At 38.5% G+C, this 25,344-nt stretch overlaps 1 protein-coding gene and 1 non-coding gene across 2 annotated transcripts; both read left to right on the top strand.

Annotated features, from left to right (window-relative positions):
- The first annotated feature begins 752 nt into the window (after positions 1–752).
- Positions 753–14,598, top strand: LOC129026885 (putative ankyrin repeat domain-containing protein 30B-like). The gene is given in 9 exon segments (XM_054473792.1): positions 753–917; positions 1,001–1,046; positions 1,049–1,229; positions 5,305–5,419; positions 5,582–5,755; positions 7,949–8,021; positions 8,024–8,054; positions 11,754–11,818; positions 14,501–14,598. Coding segments are annotated over 9 exon segments (948 nt in total).
- Positions 10,366–10,472, top strand: LOC129026886 (U6 spliceosomal RNA). The gene has a single exon (XR_008498034.1). It is a non-coding gene; the product is annotated as a U6 spliceosomal RNA (small nuclear RNA).
- Positions 14,599–25,344: the final 10,746 nt, after the last annotated feature.

The raw sequence follows: 25,344 nt of genomic DNA, 5'->3' as shown, positions 1-25,344 counted from the left end.
TCAGGCCGTTGGGCCCAGCTCTGGAGCCTCTACCCCACGTGGGCTCAGCTGCAGCTGGCATTTGAAGGTGGCGGCAGCTGTGGCAACCCCAGAACCTGTCCGCGCCACCAGCAGGCGAACCCCAGGGTCGGACACCGCCACTGCGCCTAAGTCAGGCAGTGGGACCTCAGTTGCAGGATAGTGGGAACCTGACGCAAAGCCTCATCGCCACAGCTGTACAGGGCCCAGTGGTCGCAAGCCTGCGCTGCCAGCGCGAGCCGAGGAAGAGCAGAGCCCGGGGTGGAAGGGCGATGTACTCGGCGATGCTCAGCAGTCTGGGCCCAGCCCTGTAGCCTCTACCATGGGCTCAGCTGCAGCTTCCACCTGAACATGGCACGTGGCAGGAGAAGCTGCAACCCCGATCCTGCCAGCGCCACCAGCAGCGCGGATACTTGGGCCAGAAGCCTCCAGGGAGCCTAAGTCAGGGGTTGGGGCCCTGGCTGCAGGAGGGCGGGAACTGATGCTCAGAGCCACCGTGGAGGCTGCACGATGCCCAGTGCCGGGGCCCAGCTCCTGGATCTCAGGTTGAGGAGGGCCCAGGGGCAGCTCTGTCAAGCAGGCCGTGTGGCAGGGAGCCCCCCACGTTCCGCTCCAGGGAGCCCCGCCAGCCTGACAGCGCCTCAGTGGCAGTTGCCACCTGCACGTGGTGCTGGGCGAAGTGCAGCGAGGGCGGTTTCCCGCCTCGCATGTCTCCCCGGTCTGCTGAGTTGCGCATGCGCTGTTGCCTAACCGTACTGCTCAGCTGCCTAAAGGTTCTGCTCAGCTGCCTAAAGGTTCTGCTCAGCTGCCTAACGGTTTTGCGCAGCCATTTTCTCCCGGGAGAGGCTGGAGTGTCCAAAATCTTGGCCCGACTGAGATTTCTACTGGTGTCAAGGCGGGTGCGGGGACTGAAGAAGGGAGAGGGTGAGCGGCGGGGACTGGGGAAGGGCGAGCAGCGGGAGGCGCGGGCTCTCTCTAGCAGGTGGCCGCAGCCACGGAGAGGCTCTCTGCCGCCGCTGTCAAGGGCGAGATGGGCCGGAGCGCCGCAGCCCCTTCAGTCAGCTGGTCTACACCAACAACGACTCTTACGTGATTCACCATGGGGATCTCAGGAAAATCCACAAAGCTGCCTCCTGGGTCCAAGCCTGGAAGCTGAAGAGGATGATGAAGAAGACGACAATGGACCTGAACATAAGAGATGCGAAGAAGAGGTACCAGGCCCTGCCTGAGCCTGGACTAAAGGAGGAGGAGGCGGCTGTGGGAGAATCGCCCCTTCAGAGTGGGGGCTGGGGGTCCTGGGGACGAGGGGAGCAGGTTGAGGAGTGGCGGGCAGCGGGGCGGCCGTCCTGGGCCCCGAGGTCTTGTCCTTCTTCCCGGGCAGGCCCCCGAGGCCTTGGATGGGGGCGCCCTGCAGGGTGGAGGGCCCAGGCCACCTTAAAATCAACCCCAAACTTTAGCTGCTTTCTCCTTCACTCCCACTTCCTCTCACAGAGCACTGTGTAGAGAATTTTAAAGTGATTTAACTTACAAAATTAAGCACATACAGGGTTTTACATTTAATGTACAGGTTTTAAAAGATAATGTTAGATACATTATGAAACGGTGCATAATGAAATAATTCCCATAATATATTAACTTCTTGGCTAAAAATTTTTTGGATAAAGTCCAGTATCCATTTCAATATCAATGAATGTCTATGTAAATGTATTCTTTGCTGAGGGACCTTAGAAGGTAACTTTGAGGTGGGAAGATGGTTTATGTTTTCGAATTTAAGAAGACTCATTTTTCTCAAGATGCAAACTCTTTATCAGTTTTACATAAACCAAATAAAGTTATCAAAGTTTTAACATTTTTAAAATTACACACGCTTTTACTATTGTGATGACATTTAAAAAATTTTGTAACGGAGTAGAAAAGTCTTGCCCTTCTAGATTTCAAAATGTGCTATTAATTTGCACAAAATGGGCCACGGCCAGGCGCGATGGATCATGCCTGTAATCCCAGCACTTTGGGACGCCGAGGTGGGTGGATCACGAGGTCAGGAGATAGAGACCATCCTGGCTAACACAGTCTCTACTAAAAATACAAAAATTAGCCGGGTGTGGTGGTGGGCACCTGTAGTCCCAGCTACTAGGGAGGCTGAGGCAGGAGAATGGTGTCAACCCGGGAGGCGGAGCTTGGAGTGAGCCGAGATTGCACCACTGCACTCCAGCCTGAGTGACAGAGCGAGACTCTGTCTCAAAATAATAATAAATAAATAAATAAATAAATAAAATAAAATAAAATTTGAAAAAAAAAAAAAAAGGGCCAGGCGTGGTGGCTCGTGCCTGTAGTCCCAGCACTTCGAGCGGCCGAGGCGGGTGGATCACCTGAGGTCAGGTGTTCAAGACTAGCCTGGCCAATATGGTGAAACCCTGACTCTACAAAAATACAAAAATTAGCCAGGCACGATGTCGGGAGCCTGTAATCCCATCTACTCAGGACGCTGAGGAGGGAGAATCGCTTGAAACTGGGAGGCGGAGGTTGCAGTGAGCTGAGATCCCATCACTGCACTCCAGCCTGGGCGACAGAGTGAGACTCTGTCTCAAAAATAAATAAATAAATCACAAATTCTTTGATAACAGCTGGAAAGACAGGTAAATGAATACAACAGAATAGAAAATCCAGAAACACCCAAATATCTAAGAATTTAGAACTTGATAATGCTCACACTTTATACTAGTAAGAAAAGAATTAGTTTCATAAGTGAAATGCCTGCTTTTTGGAGAAAACTAGATTTTTATACCACAAAGTAAATTTCTGATGGAATATAGATTAATTTTTTTAATATACAAAATGATAAAAGCACCAGAAGAAAACATAAATGCCTATATACACAGATACATTTTTACATTGACAACACCTTTCTGAGAAGTTCAGAAGCAAGCAGTCTGAAGGATAATTAAGCAAAACAAAATTAAATTAACCTGTAATGAGAAAAAATAAAAGGCAGCATACTTGTAAAATATTTACTACACATGTATGTGCGTGTGTGTATACATATTAGATTTAAAAATCATCATTTTATAGATAATTCACTGAAATCAACAAAAACCCTCTAATTTAAAATTGAGCAATTTAAATTAGAGATCTAAATTGCAGATCTAAAAATAGTACTTTGCTTCTAATTTAAAATTGGGCAAAGCATTTTCTTAAGATCTGTAAGAGACCTATGCACACAGAAGACAATATTTAGTGTTCTTGGTTAGAGAAGGCATTTAAGTTAAAAGAGGAATCAAATACTGTTTTCTATCTACAAAGTTTGTGAGGATAAAGAGCAGTGATAATTATACTGCTGTTTAAAGTTTAAGTTGCAGATAACTTTTCAAATAGACAATTTGGTGGTAAGTACCATATTATTAAGAAGAATCCATATAATGGCTTTTATAAATACATTTCAGTGAATTTACAGCATGGGATAATATGTGACCACTGAAGGTAGAAATATGTAGAGAAATAGGTGACATTTGAAAATGTATTTTGGTGTATCAAGTGAGGGTAAAGTTCAGTTTGATAACACAAACACACAGACTACAGTCTTGCGTTATCTGAAATTGTGTATGAAATATGATAAAATTTGTTATTTGAGGGCATTTGTTTTAATATAAAATGTTTTCCCTTTTTATTATCTTTGATTTCCACATTGAGCATGTACAATGCTATTAGAAAAAGTTTATTATTAATGAAATAATTTTGGGGAAGAGCAGAAATATAATTTTGCACCAATAAAAATAATTTCTCACTTTCCATAGTTTAATTTTTTTTTGTGGATTAGTATATTCTGTGAACTTTTAGTATCTTCAAAAGACAATCTTTTTACCTGTGCTTGTTGATTAACATATACATCTTATCAGGCACATATTTTTATTATATATAGATTTATTAGATATATGTCAATAATTATAGACTAATTAGTGTGGTTTTATTATTAAGAAAATAGAAAATATAAGTGCTTTATTTATAGCAGTTTTTTTAAGGTATTGAATTTCTCAACTGTATTTAACCTTTTAATCAATTTATCACATGTAAGCTGAATGCCTATTATGTAGAAGATACATTAACTCTCATGATCCTTTCATCCTTAAAAATTTCACATTTACCTGCTCAGCCTTGGCAAAGTGAGAGATTTAAAGTTGGAGTGCTAGGACTGAATCTCAATTGAAGATTTTCCTCTCATCTTCAAAACAAAAATGCTTCTGAAGTGAGAAACTAGTAAAAGATAACTACCAACCATGATTTTGGAAATGTATAACAGCTTTAAATAGTAATATTAATCATTGGAAATACCTAATTTACGTGCAGTCTATAAATTTAAATATGAATTTACATACATTCTGTAAATCTAAATATGGAATAAAATGAGCCATACCTAGTTGAATCCCAAGTTTTCTTTGGCTTGAAGTTTTAAAAATATTAAAGAAGTACTTTGTTTTAACAGTTTGTTTTTATTTCAACTCTCCTTTTGCGTAGCATTCTTAAAAGCTAAAATTTCTTTAAGTGTTAATCCTATGACTAAGACTGCCATCATCCTGCTGTATATACCATATTCCACTTCATGGAAGGCATCGTGAATTTTGTGATGCCTCCTTATTTGTGTACCAATAAAAGATTGTTTAAATTTCTGCAAAATATACTTGTAATAAATAATGAATTATAAGTGGAATTTCAATGTCAGAGATGTTAAAATATGAGAAATAGAGTATCTTAGAATTATTAAAATACAGTTTTATCTCTAACCTTTAAAACATACCACAAAGTAGGCATAATTGTACCATTTTACCTAAGGTGTTTTCTTTGTTATGTAGTAGAAATAATTACAATATCTAACAATTACTGAGCTGTTACATGTGCTAGGAATTCTTGGAAATATGTTGCACAGATTCTCATGAGGCATCACAGTGATGTCCTGTGAGATAACTGCTGTATTCGTCTTCACTTTATTGATGAGAAAATTGAGGCACAGAAAGGTTGAGTGATAGCTAGAAGGTGAAAGACTTTAAAGTAATATTCAAGCCCAAGTTGACCTGAATCCAAAGGCCAAGCTCTTTCTATTCAGATAGGTCACTCTTTCATTAATGTAGTGAGTAATAAGAGTGAATGAATGTTGTACTTTCTTCAGGAGAATATTAAATATTTGTTTTGAAGACAGAGAAAGAGCATGGTATTTAATGTTGGCAATTACAAAAATCATTATATGCTTTGAGACAGTGGACTAAACTTCCCTAAAAAGTCCTCTCACTCTTGTAGGACTGCTCTACACTGGGCCTGTGCCAATGGCCATGCAGAAGTGGTAACACTTCTGGTAGATAGAAAGTGCCAGCTTGACGTCCTTGATGGTGAAAACAGGACACCTCTGATGAAGGTAAATGGTAGCCAGTTCTTTCAGTGGGAGATGGATTTGGTTTAAATACATAGAATAAAAATGAATTTATCTCATTGAAATATAACTAGCTTGTGAAACCTGTGGAATATTTATTTATATTTCCTATAATTTATAATTTACTTCTTGCTTTGATATTGACAGGCTCTGCAATGCCAGAGGGAGGCTTGTGAAAATATTCTCATAGATTCTGGTGCTGATCCAAATATTGTAGATGTGTATGGCAATAGAGCTGTCCATTATGCTGTTTATACTGAGAATTTGTCAGTGGTGGCAAAATTGCTGTCCTGTGGTGCAGACATCGAAGTGAAGAACAAGGTAAACGTTAACCAATGTTATTTTCAAAATATGCGAAATCCATTTGTTTTAACATTAACATATGCAAATTGTTTTATATTTGGAAGCTCAAACATTCCTATTTTTCTATGAAAATAGTTTGACAAAACTTAATTGTCTAGGATTTTGCTTTAAATATTAATATTTTTACAGGAACTATTAGTATGGCTTTTCTGTGCATTATGATAAATATTTGAGTTTGTTAAAGGTAAAATTTTTCAAATATTCTTTCCCACTGAAGTTTTTTTTTCCTTCCAGTTAGTGTAAAACTACAGGAAAGTAAAATTTGCCTGAATAAATTGAGTCAACATGTAAAATTTAGGAGACATGCAGAAATCTGGATTTCCTCTTAAAGGATTGAATCTGGTGTCTCTTGAGCCCATATGACTGTTTGGTATGCTATGAAGACATTCTAGCTTTACATAAAGCATATGTTTCCAGTTTGCTACTGTGCCAACCTAGTTACATCACTTATTCAACTTACCTCTTTTGCCTCTGTAAATATTTCAGTTATCAATTCCTCTCTCATAGTATGTTTTGGTAAAGATTTCAAGTTATTGAAGACAGTTTATAGGTGTTTATAATATATAGTTTATATTTTACATTAATTCATTAATAATGGGGTTATCGTCTAGAATTTAGAATATTTTTTAAATGATGATTTTTCTTCATATAAACCATAAATAATCATCTTCTGTTAGAAGGCCTTTAAACCTTTTTAGATTAATCATGGTTATATTTGAATAGGTTACGCATATTGCAGAAAATATTATATCTTTCTCCACAGAATTGTCCCTTAAAAGTCAAGTGATTTAGTGGCTTCTATTTTGCTAATCCCTATACATGAGTTAGAACTTTCATTAAGAAGCCATTTTATTCTTACTTCTGATATTTTGCCAAAAAACAGTATCAATTACAATAGAAACCAGAATAAAAATGGATTATTGCATTTTAAGAAGTAGATATGCATTAGGATCCTAGGAGTATCATTACAATTGAGAATAAACTTTTATACTGAATTGCTTTTATTTATTTCTTTTTTTTTTTGAGATGGAGCCTCACCTGTCACCAGGCTGGAGTGCAGTGGCATGATCTTTGCTCACTGCAACCTCTGCCTCTCTGGTTCAAGCGATTCTCCTGCCTCAGCCTCCAGAGTAGCTGGGATGCAGGCATGTGCCACAATGCCCAGCTAAATTTTTTGTATTTTTAGCAGAGATGGGGTTTCACCATGTTGAACAGGGTGGTCTCGATCTCCTGAACTTGGGATCTGCCCACCTTGACCTCTCAAAGTGCTGGGATTACAGGCATGAACCACCTCGCCTGGACTTTTATACGGAATTTCTAATAGCTGAGATAAAATCCTATTGTCTGGTAATAGGATAAACCTCATGGACCATTTAATAATAAGCAATCAAAGTTTATTTGAAGCCAATCTCTTTTAATTTAGAGCCACTTCCTCCGTGACCAATTTAGAGCAGAAGTGCCTGACATTGGCATCTGGAATGTTGGGATCATTGATAGAAGAGAATCAAGTGAGTATGTATCACCCAGAGGAAACCTCCATTTTTGGGGGGAAGCTTTCAAAACTGCATCCCTGAAATTCTAATTTGTCAAATGTTAACATTTGCCACAAAAATATACTGTCAAATAAGGATTAGGTAAAGTTCAATTCATTTCTTGAATAATGAACATTTAATTCACAATTTTATAACATTTCTTGAACATAGATAATGGTGGAATCTGCTGGGGTACAGTCCTTCTGGTAAGGTAATTATTCTTTGGAATAGAGTTGAAGAAACACTGTTCTAGAGGTAATAATTTAGATTACTAATTTAGTAAAAAACAAAGTATTTAATCCTATGTCTTAGGGTTTAAGGATATAGAGGTAAAAGATACAGCCCCTGCCCTCAAGAAGCTCCTGGTTTACATGGGAAACAATAAAATCATTACAATGTAATGATTTTTGGAGATAACCAGAGTTAATGTGGTGATGCAGAGGCTGAATGTTTACAAGAGAAGGTGCAGTGCATGGGAAAGCACAGAAAAGTGAGAAAGAATGGATTGCTATTGATTTACTTTCTATTGTTTAAGTTCATAGGATATTATATAGGGTATACAGTTCAGCTGAGAAATATGTAATTTCATGAATTACAAATTGTTTTTGCTGTTTTACAGGCTGGCCACACACCACTTTTACTGGCCATAAGGAAAAGAAGTGAGCAAACTGTGGGATTTTTACTGACAAAAAATGAAATGCAAATGCAGTTGATAAGTTTAAATGGTATAGTAGTTTTTTTTTTATTAAAAAACACTTGAGTAGTGTGCTAGAGTAATAACACTCAAGTCAGAAATATTAAATTAATAACACTTACTTAAAATTATTAGATTTTACAGAAAAATACCAACACAAATTATCAGTTAGGAAGAAAAGCAATTATTTGGACGGGTCAACATAAAGAACAGTATATAGTAGGATTTTCTTCTTTTATTATATTGACTGATTCTTATTTGTAATCTGATGTTTTTGGTTGCATTATCTTCTATTAGCTAAAGTGGTTCTGTATTAGTTTTAAGAAGTATGAATTTTTAGTTTACTTTATAATTCAATATTGAATGATTAACATCTTTATAGTATTTTTCTAACTTCTCTTTTTCATACACTTTTAAAAAATGCAATATTTGCTGGGCATGGTAGCTGTCATCTCTTATCCCAGCACTTTGGGAGGCCAAGGTGGGTAGATCACTTGAGGCCAGGAGTTTGAGACCAGCCTAGCCAACATGGTAAAACCCCATCTCTGTGAGAAATATAAAAATTAGCCAAGCATGGTGGCACATGCCTGTAGTCCCAGCTACTCAGGACAATATTATTCCTAATATTGTTTTAAGTCTTCAGATTGCTCTCACTTGTCCGACTTCTAGCTAATTTTGAAGTACAAAATATTATATCAGACTAAGGAGGAAATAGACAATTCTTCACTTAAAACTTTGCCTCTTTTAGATTAGTGAACAGAATGTATTTTCTTGCCCCTCAGTGGACTTTATGTTAGCCAATTCTACTATGCCATATCCCGGTGAGACATGAGTCTTTTTGCCCCTTCCTTTTAGCCTTGGTCATGATTTACAAGGATAAACACTTGAGCACTCAAGATACTTAACGTTTGTTAATACATGTAAACGGTTAATTCTACACTGACAGGCACATATTAAATTGGTTCTGTTCCTAATAATGAAGTTATCTCTTTGTTATTTTAGCACAGGCCTCATGCTTGCTGTATGTCACGGATCATTAGAGAGAGTTGGCATGGTTCTTCAGCAAAATGTTGACATCTATGCTGAAGATACGTGTGGAATGACTGCAGAATGTTATGCTGTTGCTTGTGGATTTAATCTGTAAGTGATCACATTTAAAGGCTAGGTGAGATTTTATAGTTTGTTTAGGTAGTTTTTGAACGACAGTGAGTTAGTCCACTTCATCAGCCAGAAACTAGGCAAAAAGCTAGACTAGTTAGAAGGAGTAATGGCTCCAGGATTCCTTATTTTAGGGCTTTAGGGATGCTAATGTTGTCTACTTGATTTGAAGTATAACCCCTATGCATGGGACAAACATAATGTCACAATTTTTGTTTTTCTAATTAGTTATTTGGGTCTCAAAATGTCCACTTGAAGCAGAAAACCTGACAGTGTCCCCTGGGGACTGTCTTCCCTACCTTCATTCTTGAATTTTTTTATAAGAATCTGAACCTAAGTCCAAGGAAGACTTTCTTTTTGTACAAGTCAGAAAGATTGGGGGGGAAATGGCCACTCTCTTCATTTTGTTGTTTCCATGGATTCTGTTCCTGCATCGTTGCCATTGAAACTGCTCCTGCAGTCTGGTAATGATTGACCTTTGTGACCAGGATGCCCTTACTAACACAGATCCCTCAGTCTTCATGGTGTAGACTTCGAAGTTATTACATGTTCTTAAAGTTCACGTACATATTCTCAGCGATTGTTTACAAAGTACCAGCACCGCACTCTGGCAGCTAGAACTTTTAGCTTTAGCCACACACATAGTGAGCAAATTGACCCTTGTCCTCACACACAAAACCTGATGTGAAACCCACATCTTAGCCTGGACATGGCCTAGACGTTCATGGTAAGTTATACTTTGAGTGGCTTTTTTCTGTTTTCTCTAGCCAGTATTAGTTGTGGTAGTTTGAAACTGTAAGTCAGGTTGAAATAATGTTACAGGAAGAAATTCGAGATCCATTTTTTCTTTGTTACCAGATCTATATCCCTGGCCCTTTATATCCTGTGTAGCACAATTTTGTAGGTAGTGGAAGGTCTCATCTTATTCTTTAAAATCCCATGTCATCTTCCCCAAGTTGTAGTGGGTTCCAACTTGTGGTTCTCCCCTCAAGTGATTCTTTTTTCCTAAAAGTAAAAATCTCCGATGCTACTTACATCTCTACCTCGAGTTTTTAAAATATTTTCAAATGCTGCATCACCATGAAGCCATTCAATAGACCTAAATCTCAGGTAAGTTGGTTAGATTTAACAGAGCTAAGCTTCATCCATCACTGATCAGTCTTCACGTATAAAAGTAAGGATTTGTGCTGGCTTCAGTGGTACATATAGTAAAATTGAAACAACGTTGAGAAGATCAGCATGGTCCCTGCACAAAGATGACATGCAAATCTGTAAAGTGTTACATATTCCTTGCAGTCCCCAAAAGGACATTTTACTACTTTCTAACTAGCTCCAAGGAAATGGTGTGAGTCAAAGCAAAATGGGTGACAACCAGTATTGCAATTGTGATTTTCATACAAAAAACTACTTATGTAAGGTGATCTATGAAATGAGATGTGGTAACACATAAGATCTTGTGTGTGATATTTTGTTAGCAGGGATCTCAGAAATGAGAAAATACCAACTTGCATCTTCTTCGTGGAACTTACAAAAAATAAAGGTAGGGTTTTGTCTTCCACAGCAGCTGGAAATGAACATAGTGACTAAGCATCATTCTAACAAAGATTTGTTGGTTCAGAGTTTAAGGAGGTAGATAAGGAGTAGTAGTAGTCCAAGCCAGATGCTGACATCTATTATTTTCTGTCCTTGGTGTGACTGATGAGCTCAGTAATAGAGTATAATTAGGTTATCTGATTTAATGATTTAATATATTTATAAATAAATTTCATTACAAAATATAAAATAGCTTAGATGCTCTGAATTACAAGCCACAAATAATAGAACATCTAATCTCCAAAAGTAGGAATGAATAACAGAAAATTGCAATATTTGAATATTATAACCTATGAAGAAACACATTTGCTTTTTTGTTGTTGTTTTTGGTTTTTTTTTGTAATTTAATTTTTGTAGAGACATGGTCTCCCTATGTTGCCCAGGCTGGTCTTGAACTTCTGGACTCAAGCAATCTTCCTGTCTCAGCATCCCAAAGTGCTTGCATCACAAGCATGAGCCACTTCACCAGGCCAATATATTGAGTTATACTGGGACTTTTTAAATAGTTTCAGCAATAAGGTTCAAGAACAAATTTTTTTTAGCTTCACTTTTTATTTTAAGCATTTTTAAAATGTTATCTTGCTAAATCTTTATAACAACCTAGTGAAATAAGGCCCTAAAATCCTCATTTTTAGAAGACATTGAGTCTAACAGAAGCAACTTGTTCAAGAAAAATACCTGTTGCTAGCCATTCTAGGACTTATTCTGAGTTAAGGACATTTTCCATATGTCAAGTTAACTCTAGTTAATTTACTGAGTTATACTGCCCTCACTTCATGGGTGTTTTATCTTTCTTTCTTCTTTAATTAGAAGCTTAATAAGTTCATAGAGCTTACAAACTTAAAATCTATGGAAAAAGTAATGTTCTGATGTTAGCTCTAATATTGTCTGAAATACTCTAAGAACTTAATAAATTTGGTAAATGTTTTTTATATCAGTGTTAAAATAGTAATTTTATTTATTTCATTTTTATACATAGCATTCATCAACAACTTTTGGAATATAAACAAAAGCTATCTAAAAATTCTCAAAATAGCAATCCAGGTAAGATCTCTGATAGTAAACTACTCTTGGTGGTGCTACCATAAGATTATAGGAGTGTTGATCACAAAAGAGCTATTAAAAAAGCAATGTGTAAGTAGCATGTGTTTACATATATACCTATATGTAAGTGTTTGTATGTATACATAGCTTTGATTTAATTTTTTAGTTTATAATTCAGAATTCATTAAGAATTTAGTTGTAGCTGGTTTATAATCTCAAAAATATTATCTGAAGAAATGTTTGTTTAATTGTGGTTCCTAATATCCTATATAATACTTTTGTATAAATAAGTAAAACAATTTTTAAGTTTATATATTGTATGTTTCCTCAACTGTCATAACAATTTATGCTTGTTATAAAATGTATAATCCTTGGTGTGATTGATGAGCTCAGTAATAGGGGATTATCAGCTTATCAAATTTAATGAATTAATATATTTATAAATAAATTTTATTACAAACTATAAAATAGCTTAGATGCCTTGAATTACAAGCCACAAATAATACAACATCTAATAATGAAAGGTAGGAATTAATAACAGAAAACTGCAACATTTGAATATTATAACCTATAAAGGAACACAGGTAAACTGTTAAATAAACAAATATTTATGTTGGTTTATTAAACATAAACAAATATATAAAATGTTTATTTGTTAAATAAGCAAATAAATAATTTATTTGTTTGTTTCTTTATTGTAGAGACATGGTCTCCTTATGTTGCCCAGGCTGGTCTTGAACTTCTGGACTTTATTTAATTTTTACAATAAATGATTTGCATTTACAAAATTAGAATTAATTACAGTTGAGTCTTGAGCAACATGAGAGTTAGGGTGCTGATACCCCATGCAGCTGAAAATATGCTTTATATGAAAATCTGTTTCTTTTGACTCCTCCAAAACTCTGCTAATATTCTACTGTTGACCTGGAGCCTGGAAAAAGGTGAATGCATAAGCAGTCAATTAACCCATAGTTTCTATTTTATATGTGCTATATACTGTATTTTTAGAATAAAGTGAGCTGGAGAAAAGAAACTGTTATAAAGAGGAAGAAATATATTCACTATTTATTAGATGAAAGTGAATTATTATACATAAAGGACTTCATTCTCATTGCCTTCATGTTGAGTAGGCTGATAAGGAGGAGGCAGAGGAGAGATTTGTCTTGGTATCTTGCAGTGGCAAAGGAAAAGAAAAATCTGTCTATTAGTGGGCTCCTAGAGCGAAAGCCCTTATTCAAAGATCAACTGGGTGACATAGTGACTTGTGTCACTAAAAAAGTAACTATCTTTAGAATTTGGAACTCAATAATACTTTTCTTGCACCATAAATGAGTGTCAATAAGAATTAACATAACTTAGCAAGGGTGCATCAGTAACAATAGGAGATTATTTTTCAAAGATATATACTGAGGGCAGAAGTCAGAAAAGCAATTCTTTGTTGAGAAGCACAGGTTATGTTACATAGTCTTGTACCAACAAGTTCTCACTATTATCAACTTCATTCCCTCTAAGTTGAAACCAAATAAGATATATTTACTTCATTAGAACAAGATGTGTTGTTCTATCTGCTGGATAATTAGTGTGTTAATAGTAATTTTGTTACAACAAGATACTCTGTTCCTACTAGCCAAAATATTATCATAATAAATATTCAACTAGCTCAACTCTAGGCTCAACAAATTATAATAAAAGTGGAAAAAATTTTCACAGTAACAAAAGTGCTACTGTGATACCTAAATGTGACATAATACATTGTACAATATGAACTGTATGAGCACATCTTTAATTTATTACATATTTATTAAAGGACTTCTTTAAGTTAGATTTTGCAAGTTGCAGGAGACCAAGATGGAATACACATAGTCTGGGTCTTTAAGGTGCTCATAATACATTAGAGCTGTCTCTGTTGAATTTCTGCATTTTCCCAACAGAATTTCCTAACTATTTTTTTTTTATTTATTTATCCACTTGTCCACTTAACAAATAACTGTCAGGTATCTTTAAGGTACCAAGCATCTTTCTTGTTATTATCATTGTCATTTTATATTATTTACTACTTTATTAAGGAACTAAGCATTTTTCTTGTTATTATCATCTTTTTTATTATTTACTACTTTATTTAGTGCTTATTCTGTGCCAGAACACCTTTGGGAGCTTATAATTATCACTTATTGTGTCATTACCATATTCAGTATGTGTCAGACATTTTATATCCAACGTGAAGAATTAAAGCTTTAAAAAGTTTGGTACTGTCCAGGAGCAGTGGCTCACTCCTGTAATCCTAGCACTTTGGAAGGCCAAGGCAGGCAGATTGCTTGAGCTCAGGAGTTTGGGACCACCCTGACTAACATGGTGAAATCCCATCTCTACTAAATACAAAAAATTAGCTGGGCCTGGGTGGTGTGCATATGTAATCCCAGCTACATGGGAGACTGAGGTGGGAGAATTTCATAAACTCAGGAGGCAGAGGTTGCAGTGATCTGCTGAGATCGTGCCACTGCACTCCAGCCTGGACGACAGAGCGAGGCTCTTGTCTCAAAAAAAAAAAAAAAAAAAAAGGAGAAAACAAATTTTGGTAGTATTTAAGGAAAGCAAGCTGAATGAGTAGAAGTTTTCCAGGTAAAGAGTCAGAAGGATGATATTTAGCAGAAGGAAAATTTAACCAGACTGTGTGTTTGGCAGAAGGAACATCTGAAGGAACACCTGACGAGGGTGCACCCTTGGCGGAAAGAACACCTGACACGGCTGAAAGCTTGGTGGAAAGAACACCTGATGAATAGGATACAGTCAACTCCTCTTCAAAGATTTTAGCCTGTAAACATCCTTTAAAATTCAAGAGGGGTAAGATTAAGTACAATGAGTTCTGAGTTCCTCATCAAAGAACAAATATGTCAGTATGTTCAGCTTCTCTGTTCTTTGTTCTCCGTTTTAAAGTTTAACTTCCTCGTTCGTTATGCCTCCTTACCCCAGTTTCATTAAACAACCCCCTTCTAGCCTCTAACACCTGCTTTGTCTTTAGTCATTCTTAATCACCTGCTCTGTCCTTAGTCATCCTTAGACACCTGCTCTGTAACTGTCTTTCCTGCTGAAATTACTCACCCTGCCACTCCAGCTCATACCCCTGCCCTCTTTGAAACAGCCAATCTGAGTTAGCTTAGAGTGTGCAGTCCAACCCTATCCAATAGGGAAAAGACACAACAGTAGGGATTACCAGCGTTAGGAATAAGAACACTTTGCCGTCCCTTGTCAGGTGTGATTTGCCATTGCTCCATCTGCAAGACCACTCTTCCATAGAAGTAAATTTGCCTTGCTGAAAAAACTTGTTGCTGGAGTGCTGACTGTTCTTTGCAGCACCAAAAATTTATTTTCCACAAATTTGGGGGCCCACCCAGCATTCTCATTCTCCTCTGGGGGAGGGTCCAGTCCTCTCCCGTGAGAAGGCGCACCCCGCTGCCTCGTTGCAGTGGCCATAAAGGTAAGGAATCAAGACTCAATTAATAAATGATTAATAAACCCGGGCTCTCAGCAACGTGGAAAGAAACAAGCCAGTAACTTTGGGGAAAGAATCTTCACATACCGTGGTGACCAGGTAACTGTGCACAGACCGAGGTAAGAAATGTAGCAGGGGTGACAAAGTATTTCCTTGGTGGTCGGGATATTCTGGAGGTTGAACGTGTGTGTGAATGATCACAAGCACTACTGCTTGTGGTGCTGTTTGTGTGGATGATACTAAGCGTTATTTCTGTGAGGAATGAGTGGGTCCTATCTGCGGTTTTTTATTTGAATAAAAAACCTTTGAAGAGGAATTCACGGTATCCTCATAGGGCTCAGGGCAGATCTTGCTGTGGGGTTTATACCATGATGCCAATGCTAAGAGGGACCTAAAATTCCTGGGGGGGAAGCAGCCAGAGTGTATGAAGCAAAAGAAGGGTGCAAGGAGCCTCCAGCAGGTGGGGCTAAAGGCTAGGGAAGAAATCTCTAGCATATGGGATTGAGCCTTACCAGGACCTAACATGGGGAAAGCCCCAAGTAAGACAGGGAGCAAAAAAGAAGAGGATAGTAACAAAGGGCCCCCTGATAGTCCCCTGGGTCTCATGTTAAAATATTGGAAGGATAATGAGAGGACTAAACATAAGAAAAAGCATTAGAAGATAAAATACTGCTGTTTCATTTGGACCCAAGGTCCCATTTTCAATCCCTCAATCTTCTGGCCAAAGTTTGGGTCGAATGAGGATGTAATGTGTCAAATTCTAATTCAATATGTTAATGATAAAAATCTGGTTTCTCAAGAAGAACTAGACTACGCTTTTTGTTGGAGACAGGGACCTGTCTTCATTCCCTTAAAGACAACTAGGGAACAACCCGATCCAGCATCTCAAATTGAAAAGTCAGATGAGCTGACTCCCACACCCAAAGCCAGCACATGGGATCCCCTATACCACTTTGCCCTGCTCAGTGTCTCTGACCCTTCCCCTCGGGCAGCTGCTGCCACCCCAGGTCTCACCCCAGATCCTTCTCCTGCTCACGCTGTTCCTCCTCCTTACAACTCTAATTCTTGGGAGTTATCATCCCATGAGCCTGTCCCCTGTCAGCCTAAATACCTCTCCCTAAAGGGACTCCAGCATGAGGTACAGCAATGTAAAAAGGACATTCAGAACTTCCCTTTTCCATCCACACCTAAGGAGTCAGCCCCAACTCTCTTCCCCTTAAAAGACATGCCACAAGGAGGAGGAGCCATTGTATTTGAGAATGCTCCCTTGACCAGTTCAGAAGGCTGAAGTTTGAAAAAGGAAATTGAGCCATTGTTAGATGACCCTTATGAGGTGGCAGATCAGGTTGATCAATTCTTGGGACCTCAGTTATACACTTGGGTAGAGTTTATGTCCATTCTAGCCATCCACTTTTCAGAGGAGGAAAGAAGCATGATCTGATCCATAGGGCTGCTATGGTAATTTGGGAATATGAACACCCTCCTTGTCAAAACCTTCCTACCACAGACCAAAAATTCCCTGCCCAAGATCCCCGGTAGGATAATAATAATGCAGCTCACCAAGAAAACATGCAAGACATAAGGGAAATGATAATGAAAGAATCTAGGGAATCAGTACCCCAAACTCAAAATCTCTCTAAAGCATTTGATATACAACAGGAGAGAGATGAGTGGACTATGAAATTCTTAGACAGACTAAAGGAGCAAATGAGAAAATATGCAGGCCTAAATTTGGAAAATCCCCTGGGACAGGGAAGGTTAAAGCTCCATTTTGTCACTAAAAGTTGTCCAGATATTTCTTTTTATTTTTTGAGATGGAGTCTCTCTCTGTCACACAGGCTGGAGTGCAATGGTGTGATCTTGATTCACCGCAAGCTCCGCCTCCTGGGTTTGCTCCATTCTCCTGCCTTAGCCTCCAGAGTAGCTGGGACTACAGGTGCCCACCACCATGCCCAGCAATTTTTTGTATTTTTAGTAGAGACAGGGTTTCTCCATGTTAACCAGGATGGTCTCAATCTCCTGACCTCGTGATCCACCCACCTCAGCCTCCCAAAGTGCTGGGATTACAGGCATAAGCCACTGTGCCTGGCCAACGTTGTCCAGATATTTCAAAAAAGTTACAAAAATTAGAAGATTGGGAAAACTGACCTCAAGTGAACTTCTCAGAGACTCAAAAAGTATCCGTGAAGAGAGATGAAGAAAAGCAAAAACAAAAGACAAAACTTATGTTATTGACCTTCCAACAGATGGATCCAAACCCATGTACCCTTAAACAGAGCTTTCAGTGGGCCAGAAACTATAAAGGTTCCAAACCCTCCTTTAAAGGTCCCAAGCCTCCATTGGGAGGATCAAGGCTCTGGTCTACCAGGCCCTCTAAATAGTATGGGGGAGCAAAATCAAAGAATCCCAGAACTGAGAGTGGGGAAGGGCAAGTTAGGCGCTACAAATGTGGAAGAACAGGCCACTTCAAGAGAGAATGTCCCAAATTAGAAAAGGAAAAAGAGGCCCTTCCACTCATGGCTTTTGAGGAAGAATAATGGGGTCAGGGGTTCTTTCTCTTTTATCTTGAGTCCCACCATGAGCCCTTGATAAGTCTAGAAGTGGGACCTAAGCATGAGTTTATAGCCTTTTTAGTCAATTCAGGAGTGGCTCAATCCTCTGTTTGTTTTCCCCCCATCTAATATTGCCTGCTCTTCAGAGGAACTTTGGTTTGTGGGGTAAAGGGAGAAGGATTTAAAGGAAAAATTTTAGAAAACACAGAAGTCAGATACCAGGCTCAATCAGTTCATATTCAGTTTTTGTTAATCCCTAAAGCAGGGACTAATTTACTAGGGAGGGATTTAATGTTGAACTTAGGCATAGGCCTGCAACTCAGCCCAAGAGGATTCCTCACCTCATTAAAGCTACTACCACTGCAGATGAAAAATATATTAATCCTAATGTCTGATCCAAAGAAGGAAACTGAGGGAAACTCTGAGTCCCTCCAACCAGATCAAGCTAAAAATCCCCAGGGAAGAAGTAAGGAGGAAACAATACCCCATTCCCCTAGAGGGCAGGATAGGGTTGAAATCTATTATTGAAGCTCTTATTAAACATGGGCTTCTTGAGCCCTGTATGTACCCTTATAACACCACAATATTGCCACTCAAGAAATCAGATGGGTCATACCGGCTGGTACAAGACCTTAGGGCTATTAACCAAATAGTCCAAACTACCCACCCCATTGTCCTCGATTCTTACACCATTCTCAGCAAGATTCCATATAATAATCAACGGTTTACTGTAATAGATTTGAAGGATGCTTTTTGGGCATGTTGCCTGGATGGAGATAGGCAAGATATATTTGCTTTTGAGTGGGAGGATCCCCATTCAGGATGGAAACAACAATATCGATGGATAGTCTTACCCCAAGGGTTCACAGACTCCCCTAACCTTTTCAGTCAAATTTTAGAACATGTATTGGAAAAAGTTATCATCCCAAACAAATATGCCTGCTCCAATATGTTGATGATATTCTTATATCTGGTGAAGATATAGAGAAGGTAGCTGGCTTCTCTACACATATTCTAAACCATCTGCAGTTTGACGGGTTATGAGTCTCAAAGGGAAAGCTTCAGTATGTAGAAACTGAAATTAAATATTTAGACCACTTGATAAATGCAGAGAAGTGAAGAAAAGGGCCTGAACGAGTTGAGGGAATCGTATCCCTACCCTTACCTCAAACTTAAACAAGAACTCAGGAAATTTTTAGGGTTAGTTGGATACTGCTGCTTATGAATTAACCCATATGCACTAAACAGTAAACTTCTATATCCAAAACTTGCCCAGGGGAAGACTGACCATCTCCTGTGGAATTCTGAGGAAGTTGATCAGGTTGAGGAGCTGAAAAAAAGGCTTATAACTGCTCCTGTCTTAGCCTTACCTTCCCTAGAAAAGCCATTCCACATTTTTGTCAACATGGATAATGGGGTAGCTTTAGGAGTGCTCATTTAAGAACACAGAGCCTATCGGCAGCCCATGGTGGCCTTCCTGTCAAAAGTCTTAGATCCAGTTACTTGTGGGTGGCCTCAATGCATCCAATCCATTGTGGCTACAGCACTAATGGTCAAAGAAAGCAGGAAGTTAACCTTTGGAGGAAAATTGACAGTAAGAACGCCCCATCAAGTTAGAATTATAGTAAACCAGAAAGCAGGTAGGTGGCTTACTGACTCAAGAATCTTGAAGTATGAGACTATTCTGTTAGAAAAAGATGATTTAATGTTAACCACTGATAATTCCCTTAACCCAGCAGTTTTCCTAATAGGGGATCCAAATCTAAAGAGATAGCACACATATTTAGATTTAACTGATTACCATACAAAGGTCTAACAAGACCTAGGAGAAACTGCCTTCTGTATGGGATGACACTTATTTATAGATGGTTCCTCCCAGGTGATTGAGGCAAAAAGATGCAATGGGTATTCAGTAATTGATGGAGAAATTCTTGAATAAATTGAGGCAGGAAAATTGCCTAAGAATTGGTCTGCCCAAACTTGTGAGCTGTTTGCACTCAGCTGAGCCTTAAAGTACTTGCAGAACCAGGAAGGAGCCATCTATACCAATTCTAAGTATGCCTTTGGAGTGGCTCATACATTTGGAAAAATTTGGACTGAACGAGATCTCTTTAATAGGAAACGTCAAGATCCTGTTCATAAGGAGCTAATCACCCAAGTATTGAATAACCTTCAGTTGCCAGAAGAAATAGTGATTGTCCATGTCCCCAGATACCAGAAAAGTCTTTCTTTCCTCCTACCATAATCTCCATTTTCTCTTCCTCTGAAAAGAGAAACTAATAAAAATAGGTGCTAAAGAGAATTCAGAAGAAAAATGGATATTGCCAGAACAGAGGGAAATGTTGTTCAAACCCCTTATGAGGGAAAACTTGTCCCAACTGCATCCAGGGACCCACTGGGGGTCCCAAGCCATGTGTGACACACTTCTGAAAGTTTTTAGGTGTATAGGAATTTATACTCTGGCCAAACAGGTTACAGACAGTTGCTTATTATGTAAGAAAACTAATAAACAAACTATAGAAAGATTATCCCTTGAGAGAAGGAGTCCAGAGTTAAAGTATCCAGATTGATTACACAGAGATGCCTCCAATAGGTCATCTAAAATATTTACCAGTGATAGTAGATCACCTTACTCACTGGGTCAAAGCTATTCCCTTTTCAAATGTGATGGCCTATAATGTAGTTAAGGCCTTAATTGAAAATATAGTGCCCAGGTTTACACTAATAGAAACCATTGACTCAGACAATGGAACCCATTTTGCCTCAAACTATTATATTTGATGCTTGCCTTGTTATACCTTGTGGAGAGTTGTCAAGTCAAAGACAGCTCTCCACTTCAGAAAAGTACCTCTGTACTTCCTGGCTCTCCTCAGACTGGACATTAGTGAATTTGGATCATTTAGTCTGGGAAAGTTTCAATGAATACCCCAGTGTCAACTGGGAATCTTGCCCCCTTGACACAGAGCTTTTATGACGTAGTTGGTCCAACTACATGCAAGTGAGAGCAAGGATGGACTGCCCCAACCAGTAGTTGTAATTCCTAAAACCATACATTCATTTTACTAAAAATATAGCTCCCCCTAACTTTCAGATAAACTAGTGCAACCCAATACAGGTTATTACTTCAAACCCTCAAAGTTCTTTCCCTTCTCTAAGCCAATTCCCTTCTTTAAGCTGGTTTTATGATATGGGGGCTGAGTTTTCAGAAACAGACCCTATTGGATCTTTTGAAATATGCTTCATTGCTCCCCTACTGCCTACAGCTTCTCCTAAGTCTTCTTCCAAAAACTCTCACAATGAAACTGTTGTTCCTCCTCCATCTAATGGCAAGACCAAGGTAACTATTGTAGAAGTTAAAGACCTAAAACAAACTTTGGCAACTGAGACAGGATATCAAGATGTGAATGCCTGGTTGGAATGGATCAAATACTCCGTTCACACTTTAAACAAAAGCAATTGTTATGCTTGTGCACACAGCAGACCAGAGGCCCAGATTGTCCCCTTTCCACTAGGATGGTCCTTCAGTCAACCAGGCATGGGCTGTATGGTAGCTCTTTTCCAGGGTTCCACAGCCTGGGGTAACAAGTCATGTCAATCTCTCTCTCTGCTATATCCCAAAGTTCAACACTCTGCAGGTCAGCCCCCAAGGGCCATCCAGCTTCTGTCTTCTGACATTAAGTTCACTTCATGTCTCTCACAACAAGGAGGAAACTTAGCATTGCTTGGAGACCTAAAAGGATGCAGTAAGCTTAAGAATTTCCAAGAACTTACCAATCAGTCAGCCCTTATACACCCCTGAGCAGATGTATGGTAGTATTGTGGTGGACATTTACTGGACACTCTGCCAAGTAACTGGAGCACAGCTCATGCTCTAGTCCAGTTGGCTATACTTTTCACTCTGGCATTTCATCAACCAGAAAAAGGGAAAAAACAACATAGTAAAGCAAGGGAAGTCCCTTATGGGTCTTTTGACTCCCACATTTATTTAGATGCTATTGGAATCCCATGAGGAGTACCAGATACATTTAAGCCCAAGATCAAATAGCTACAGGATTTGACTCGATATTTTGTTGGATGACAACAAAAATGTAGATTGGATAAATTACATCTATAGTAATCAACAGTGGTTTATTAATTACACCAGGGATGTTGTCAAAGGAATAGCAGAACAATTGAGGCCCACTAGCCAGATGGCCTCAGAAAACAGAATGGCCCTAGATATGATATTAGCTGAAAAAGTGGTGTTTGTGTTATGATTAAAACTCAGTGTTGTACCTTTATCCTTTGGGGGCAAACAACATTGCCCCCAATGGGAGCATAACAAGGGGCCTACAAGGACTTACCACTTTATCCAATGAATTAGCTAAAACTTCTGGAGCCAATAACACTTTCTCAAGATGGCTAGAAAGGTGGTTCAGAAAATGGAAAGAAATCATAGCCTCAATTCTTACTTCTCTTGCAGCAGTAACGGGTGTACTCATTCTTGTTGGGTGTTGTGTCATACCATGCATCCATGGGCTAGTGCAAAGGCTTATAGAAACAACACTTTCTAAAACCTCCCTTAGCTGTTCTCCACCTTATTTAGATAGACTTTTTCTTTTACAGGATCAAATTGAAAAAAAAAAAGCCAAGACATGTTAAAAAGGTTTGAAGAGGAAGGGCTGTAAAAATTGAAAGACGGAATTGTAGAATACAGTGAATAGCCTGTTAATGTCCTTTAAAATTCAAGAGAGGGAAGATTGTTAAGTACAGTGGGTTCTGAGTTCCTCTTCAAAGAACCAATATGTCAGTATGTTCAGATTCTCTGTTCTTTGTTCTCCATTTTAAAGTTTAACTTCCTCATCCTTTATGCCTCCTTGCCCCTAGTTTCAGTAAATGACCCCCTTCTAGTCCCTATCACCTACTCTGTCCTTAGTCATTCTTAGTCACCTGCTCTGTCCTTAGTCATTCTTAGTCACCTGCCCTGTGTTTCCTGCAGAAACTACCCACCCCACCACTCTGGCTTGCACCCCTGTCCTCTTTGAAGTAGCCAGTCAAAATTAGCTTAGAGTGTGCGGTCCAACCCTAGCCAATAGGGGAAAGACACAGCAGTAGGGACTAGCTGCATTAGGAATGAGAACCCTTTCCCCTCTCTTATACAGTGTGCTCTTGCCATTGCTCCATCCACAAGACTCACCTTCTATAGAAGTAAATTTGCCTTGCTGGAGTGTTAACTTGTTGCTGGAGTGCTAACTCTTCTTTGTGGCACCAAAAAGTTATTTCCAACACGAAACTGCACGCTTGGTGGAGGGAACATCTGACGAAGTTCAATGTTTAGGGAAAGCAATATCTGGAAAGATTGAACAGTCAGCAGGAGAAACACCTAGGAAAATTACAAGGCCTGTGAAAGAAACATCTGAGAAATTTGCATGGCCACAAGAAAGACCTACGAAGACCACATGGGAGGAAGAAGAAACATCTGTAAAGACTGAATGCATGGCAGGAGTAACATCTAATAAAATTTAAGTTTTGGAAGAAGGAACATCTAAGATGATCACATGTCCTACCAAAAAAAAAAACAAAAAAAAAAAACAAAAAAAAAAAAAAACAGCTAAAAAAGCAAGTGCAAAAGGTAAGACGCTTGAGTGAGCTTTGTGGAGTTTATTGACACTTTGGGTTCCCTAGTGGAAATAGTGTGGTATGGGATTAGTCGGGAATGGCTTGAATGTCTAGATAATGCAAGCTTAGGCAACACATTTTAATAGTGTAGAAATGAGTAGATTTTATTCTGTAGGCCCTGGAAAAATTCCCAGAATACTTCTGGCTGTAAATATTAGATGAAACAACTAACAATTGCTAAAACCATAAAAACCAAAGTTGTGTTGGTGGTACAGGGATATTATAGGATCTCACTCCCCTCCCCATTATTAGTTGTGCTATTGGCAGTGTTTTGTTCATGTCTCCTTTCTTGGCTGGCAAATTAGCAACAGCTCAAATCATCATGCTATCTCAAGACAATATCTGAAGGCTGGGAGGGCTGCTTTTGTTCACATTGTTTTTAAAAATAGGAAGAAAACTTGGAAGCTTGCAGTAATCTTCCTGTAAAATTTTATTGGCTGGATTATACCATATGCTTATTTCTATACCAATCACTAGGAAAGCAAATGTAATTGCTGTGATTAGCTTAGAATAATGATTTTTCTTTTAAGATTAGATGGAGGTAATGGAATAATAAATATCTAAATGAACTTGTGTTTCTGCAGCAGTAAAGAATAAATAATGACTATGCATAGGAAGCAAGCAATGTTTTCTGCAGGAATTTAGTGGAAAAGTTTGAGCAGAGGAGTCATCAGATTACATTTCAGTATCAGTTCATTCTGGTCATGGTATAAAGCAGAGATTGGCAAACTTTTCCTGTAAAGTGCCAGATAGCAAATATGCTGGGCCATGTGGTCTCTATTACAGCTATTCAACTCTGCCATTGTAGGGTGAAAGGAGTTATAGATAATATGTACGGGCAAAGAGGTTTGATGGTTCTCCAATAAAAGTTTGTATAAAAAACCATTTAGTAAGCTGAATTTGGCCTGTGGCCTATAGTTTCTGGTGCTTCATATAGAAGATAGATGGAGGATAAGCACATAAAAAGATTTAAAGATGAAACTTTTGTAGTAGTTCATGCGATAGTCTTTTTTTTTTTTTTGTAACCAATCTGTGGCCTAGTATCAATCTATTATGAATGTTTGATCCATCAAGGGTAAAATGAATCAAGTTCAGAAGCTCAATTTACACATTTAAACACGTAGGTCTTCTTTGGCATTATTTTATTTTGATTAATTTTTTATCTTAAAAAATAAGAACAGTAATTTGTAGGGTTTCTTTTTCCCTGTGAAAGCCATCAGTTAAGGGGACATGTTTAACTAGGAAATATAAGCATAAAATAAATAAGTTTGTATTTCCAGTGGCACTGGAAAGATAAAGCAAAGGCAGAAAAGAGGTGCAGTTAATATGGCTTAGTGATAATTGAGTTTAAAAAGCTAGGGGACAGATACAATCTCAGGTCATTCATAAGTTTTCAGATTGTGCACAAGCATTTACAATGCTCATGGGGAAGGAGTAGGAATTTGTCAGATTAACAGAGAAGTGCAAACAGTCATGGGACAGACCAACAGTTTTCTTTACATATTGAGTTGAATGAGACATTCATGTGGTTTACTTTCAGTAGGTAATTGGATTATATGCCTTTCTAGCTGGAGTTAGAACTCTGGTTGAAGATGCAGGCTTAGAAAACTTTTATTATAATTATTAGGCAAAGCCATAGATCTCAATGAGCTTATTCATGAGGCAGAATATGTAGAATAAAAAGAAAGCCATTGACAAAACCCTGGGAATATCAACATTTCACAAGAGTCAAAGGACTTGGTAAAGGAGACTGAGCAGTGGTTAAAGAAATGTAGGAGAGGAGTCTGAGAAAGTGATGTTGCAAATTTCCTTTAAATGTGAGAATT

This window comes from Pongo pygmaeus, chromosome 22, assembly GCF_028885625.2.
Source record: "Pongo pygmaeus isolate AG05252 chromosome 22, NHGRI_mPonPyg2-v2.0_pri, whole genome shotgun sequence".
NCBI classification, from domain to species: Eukaryota; Metazoa; Chordata; class Mammalia; order Primates; family Hominidae; genus Pongo; species Pongo pygmaeus.
This window is presented reverse-complemented; position numbering and strand designations above follow the sequence as displayed.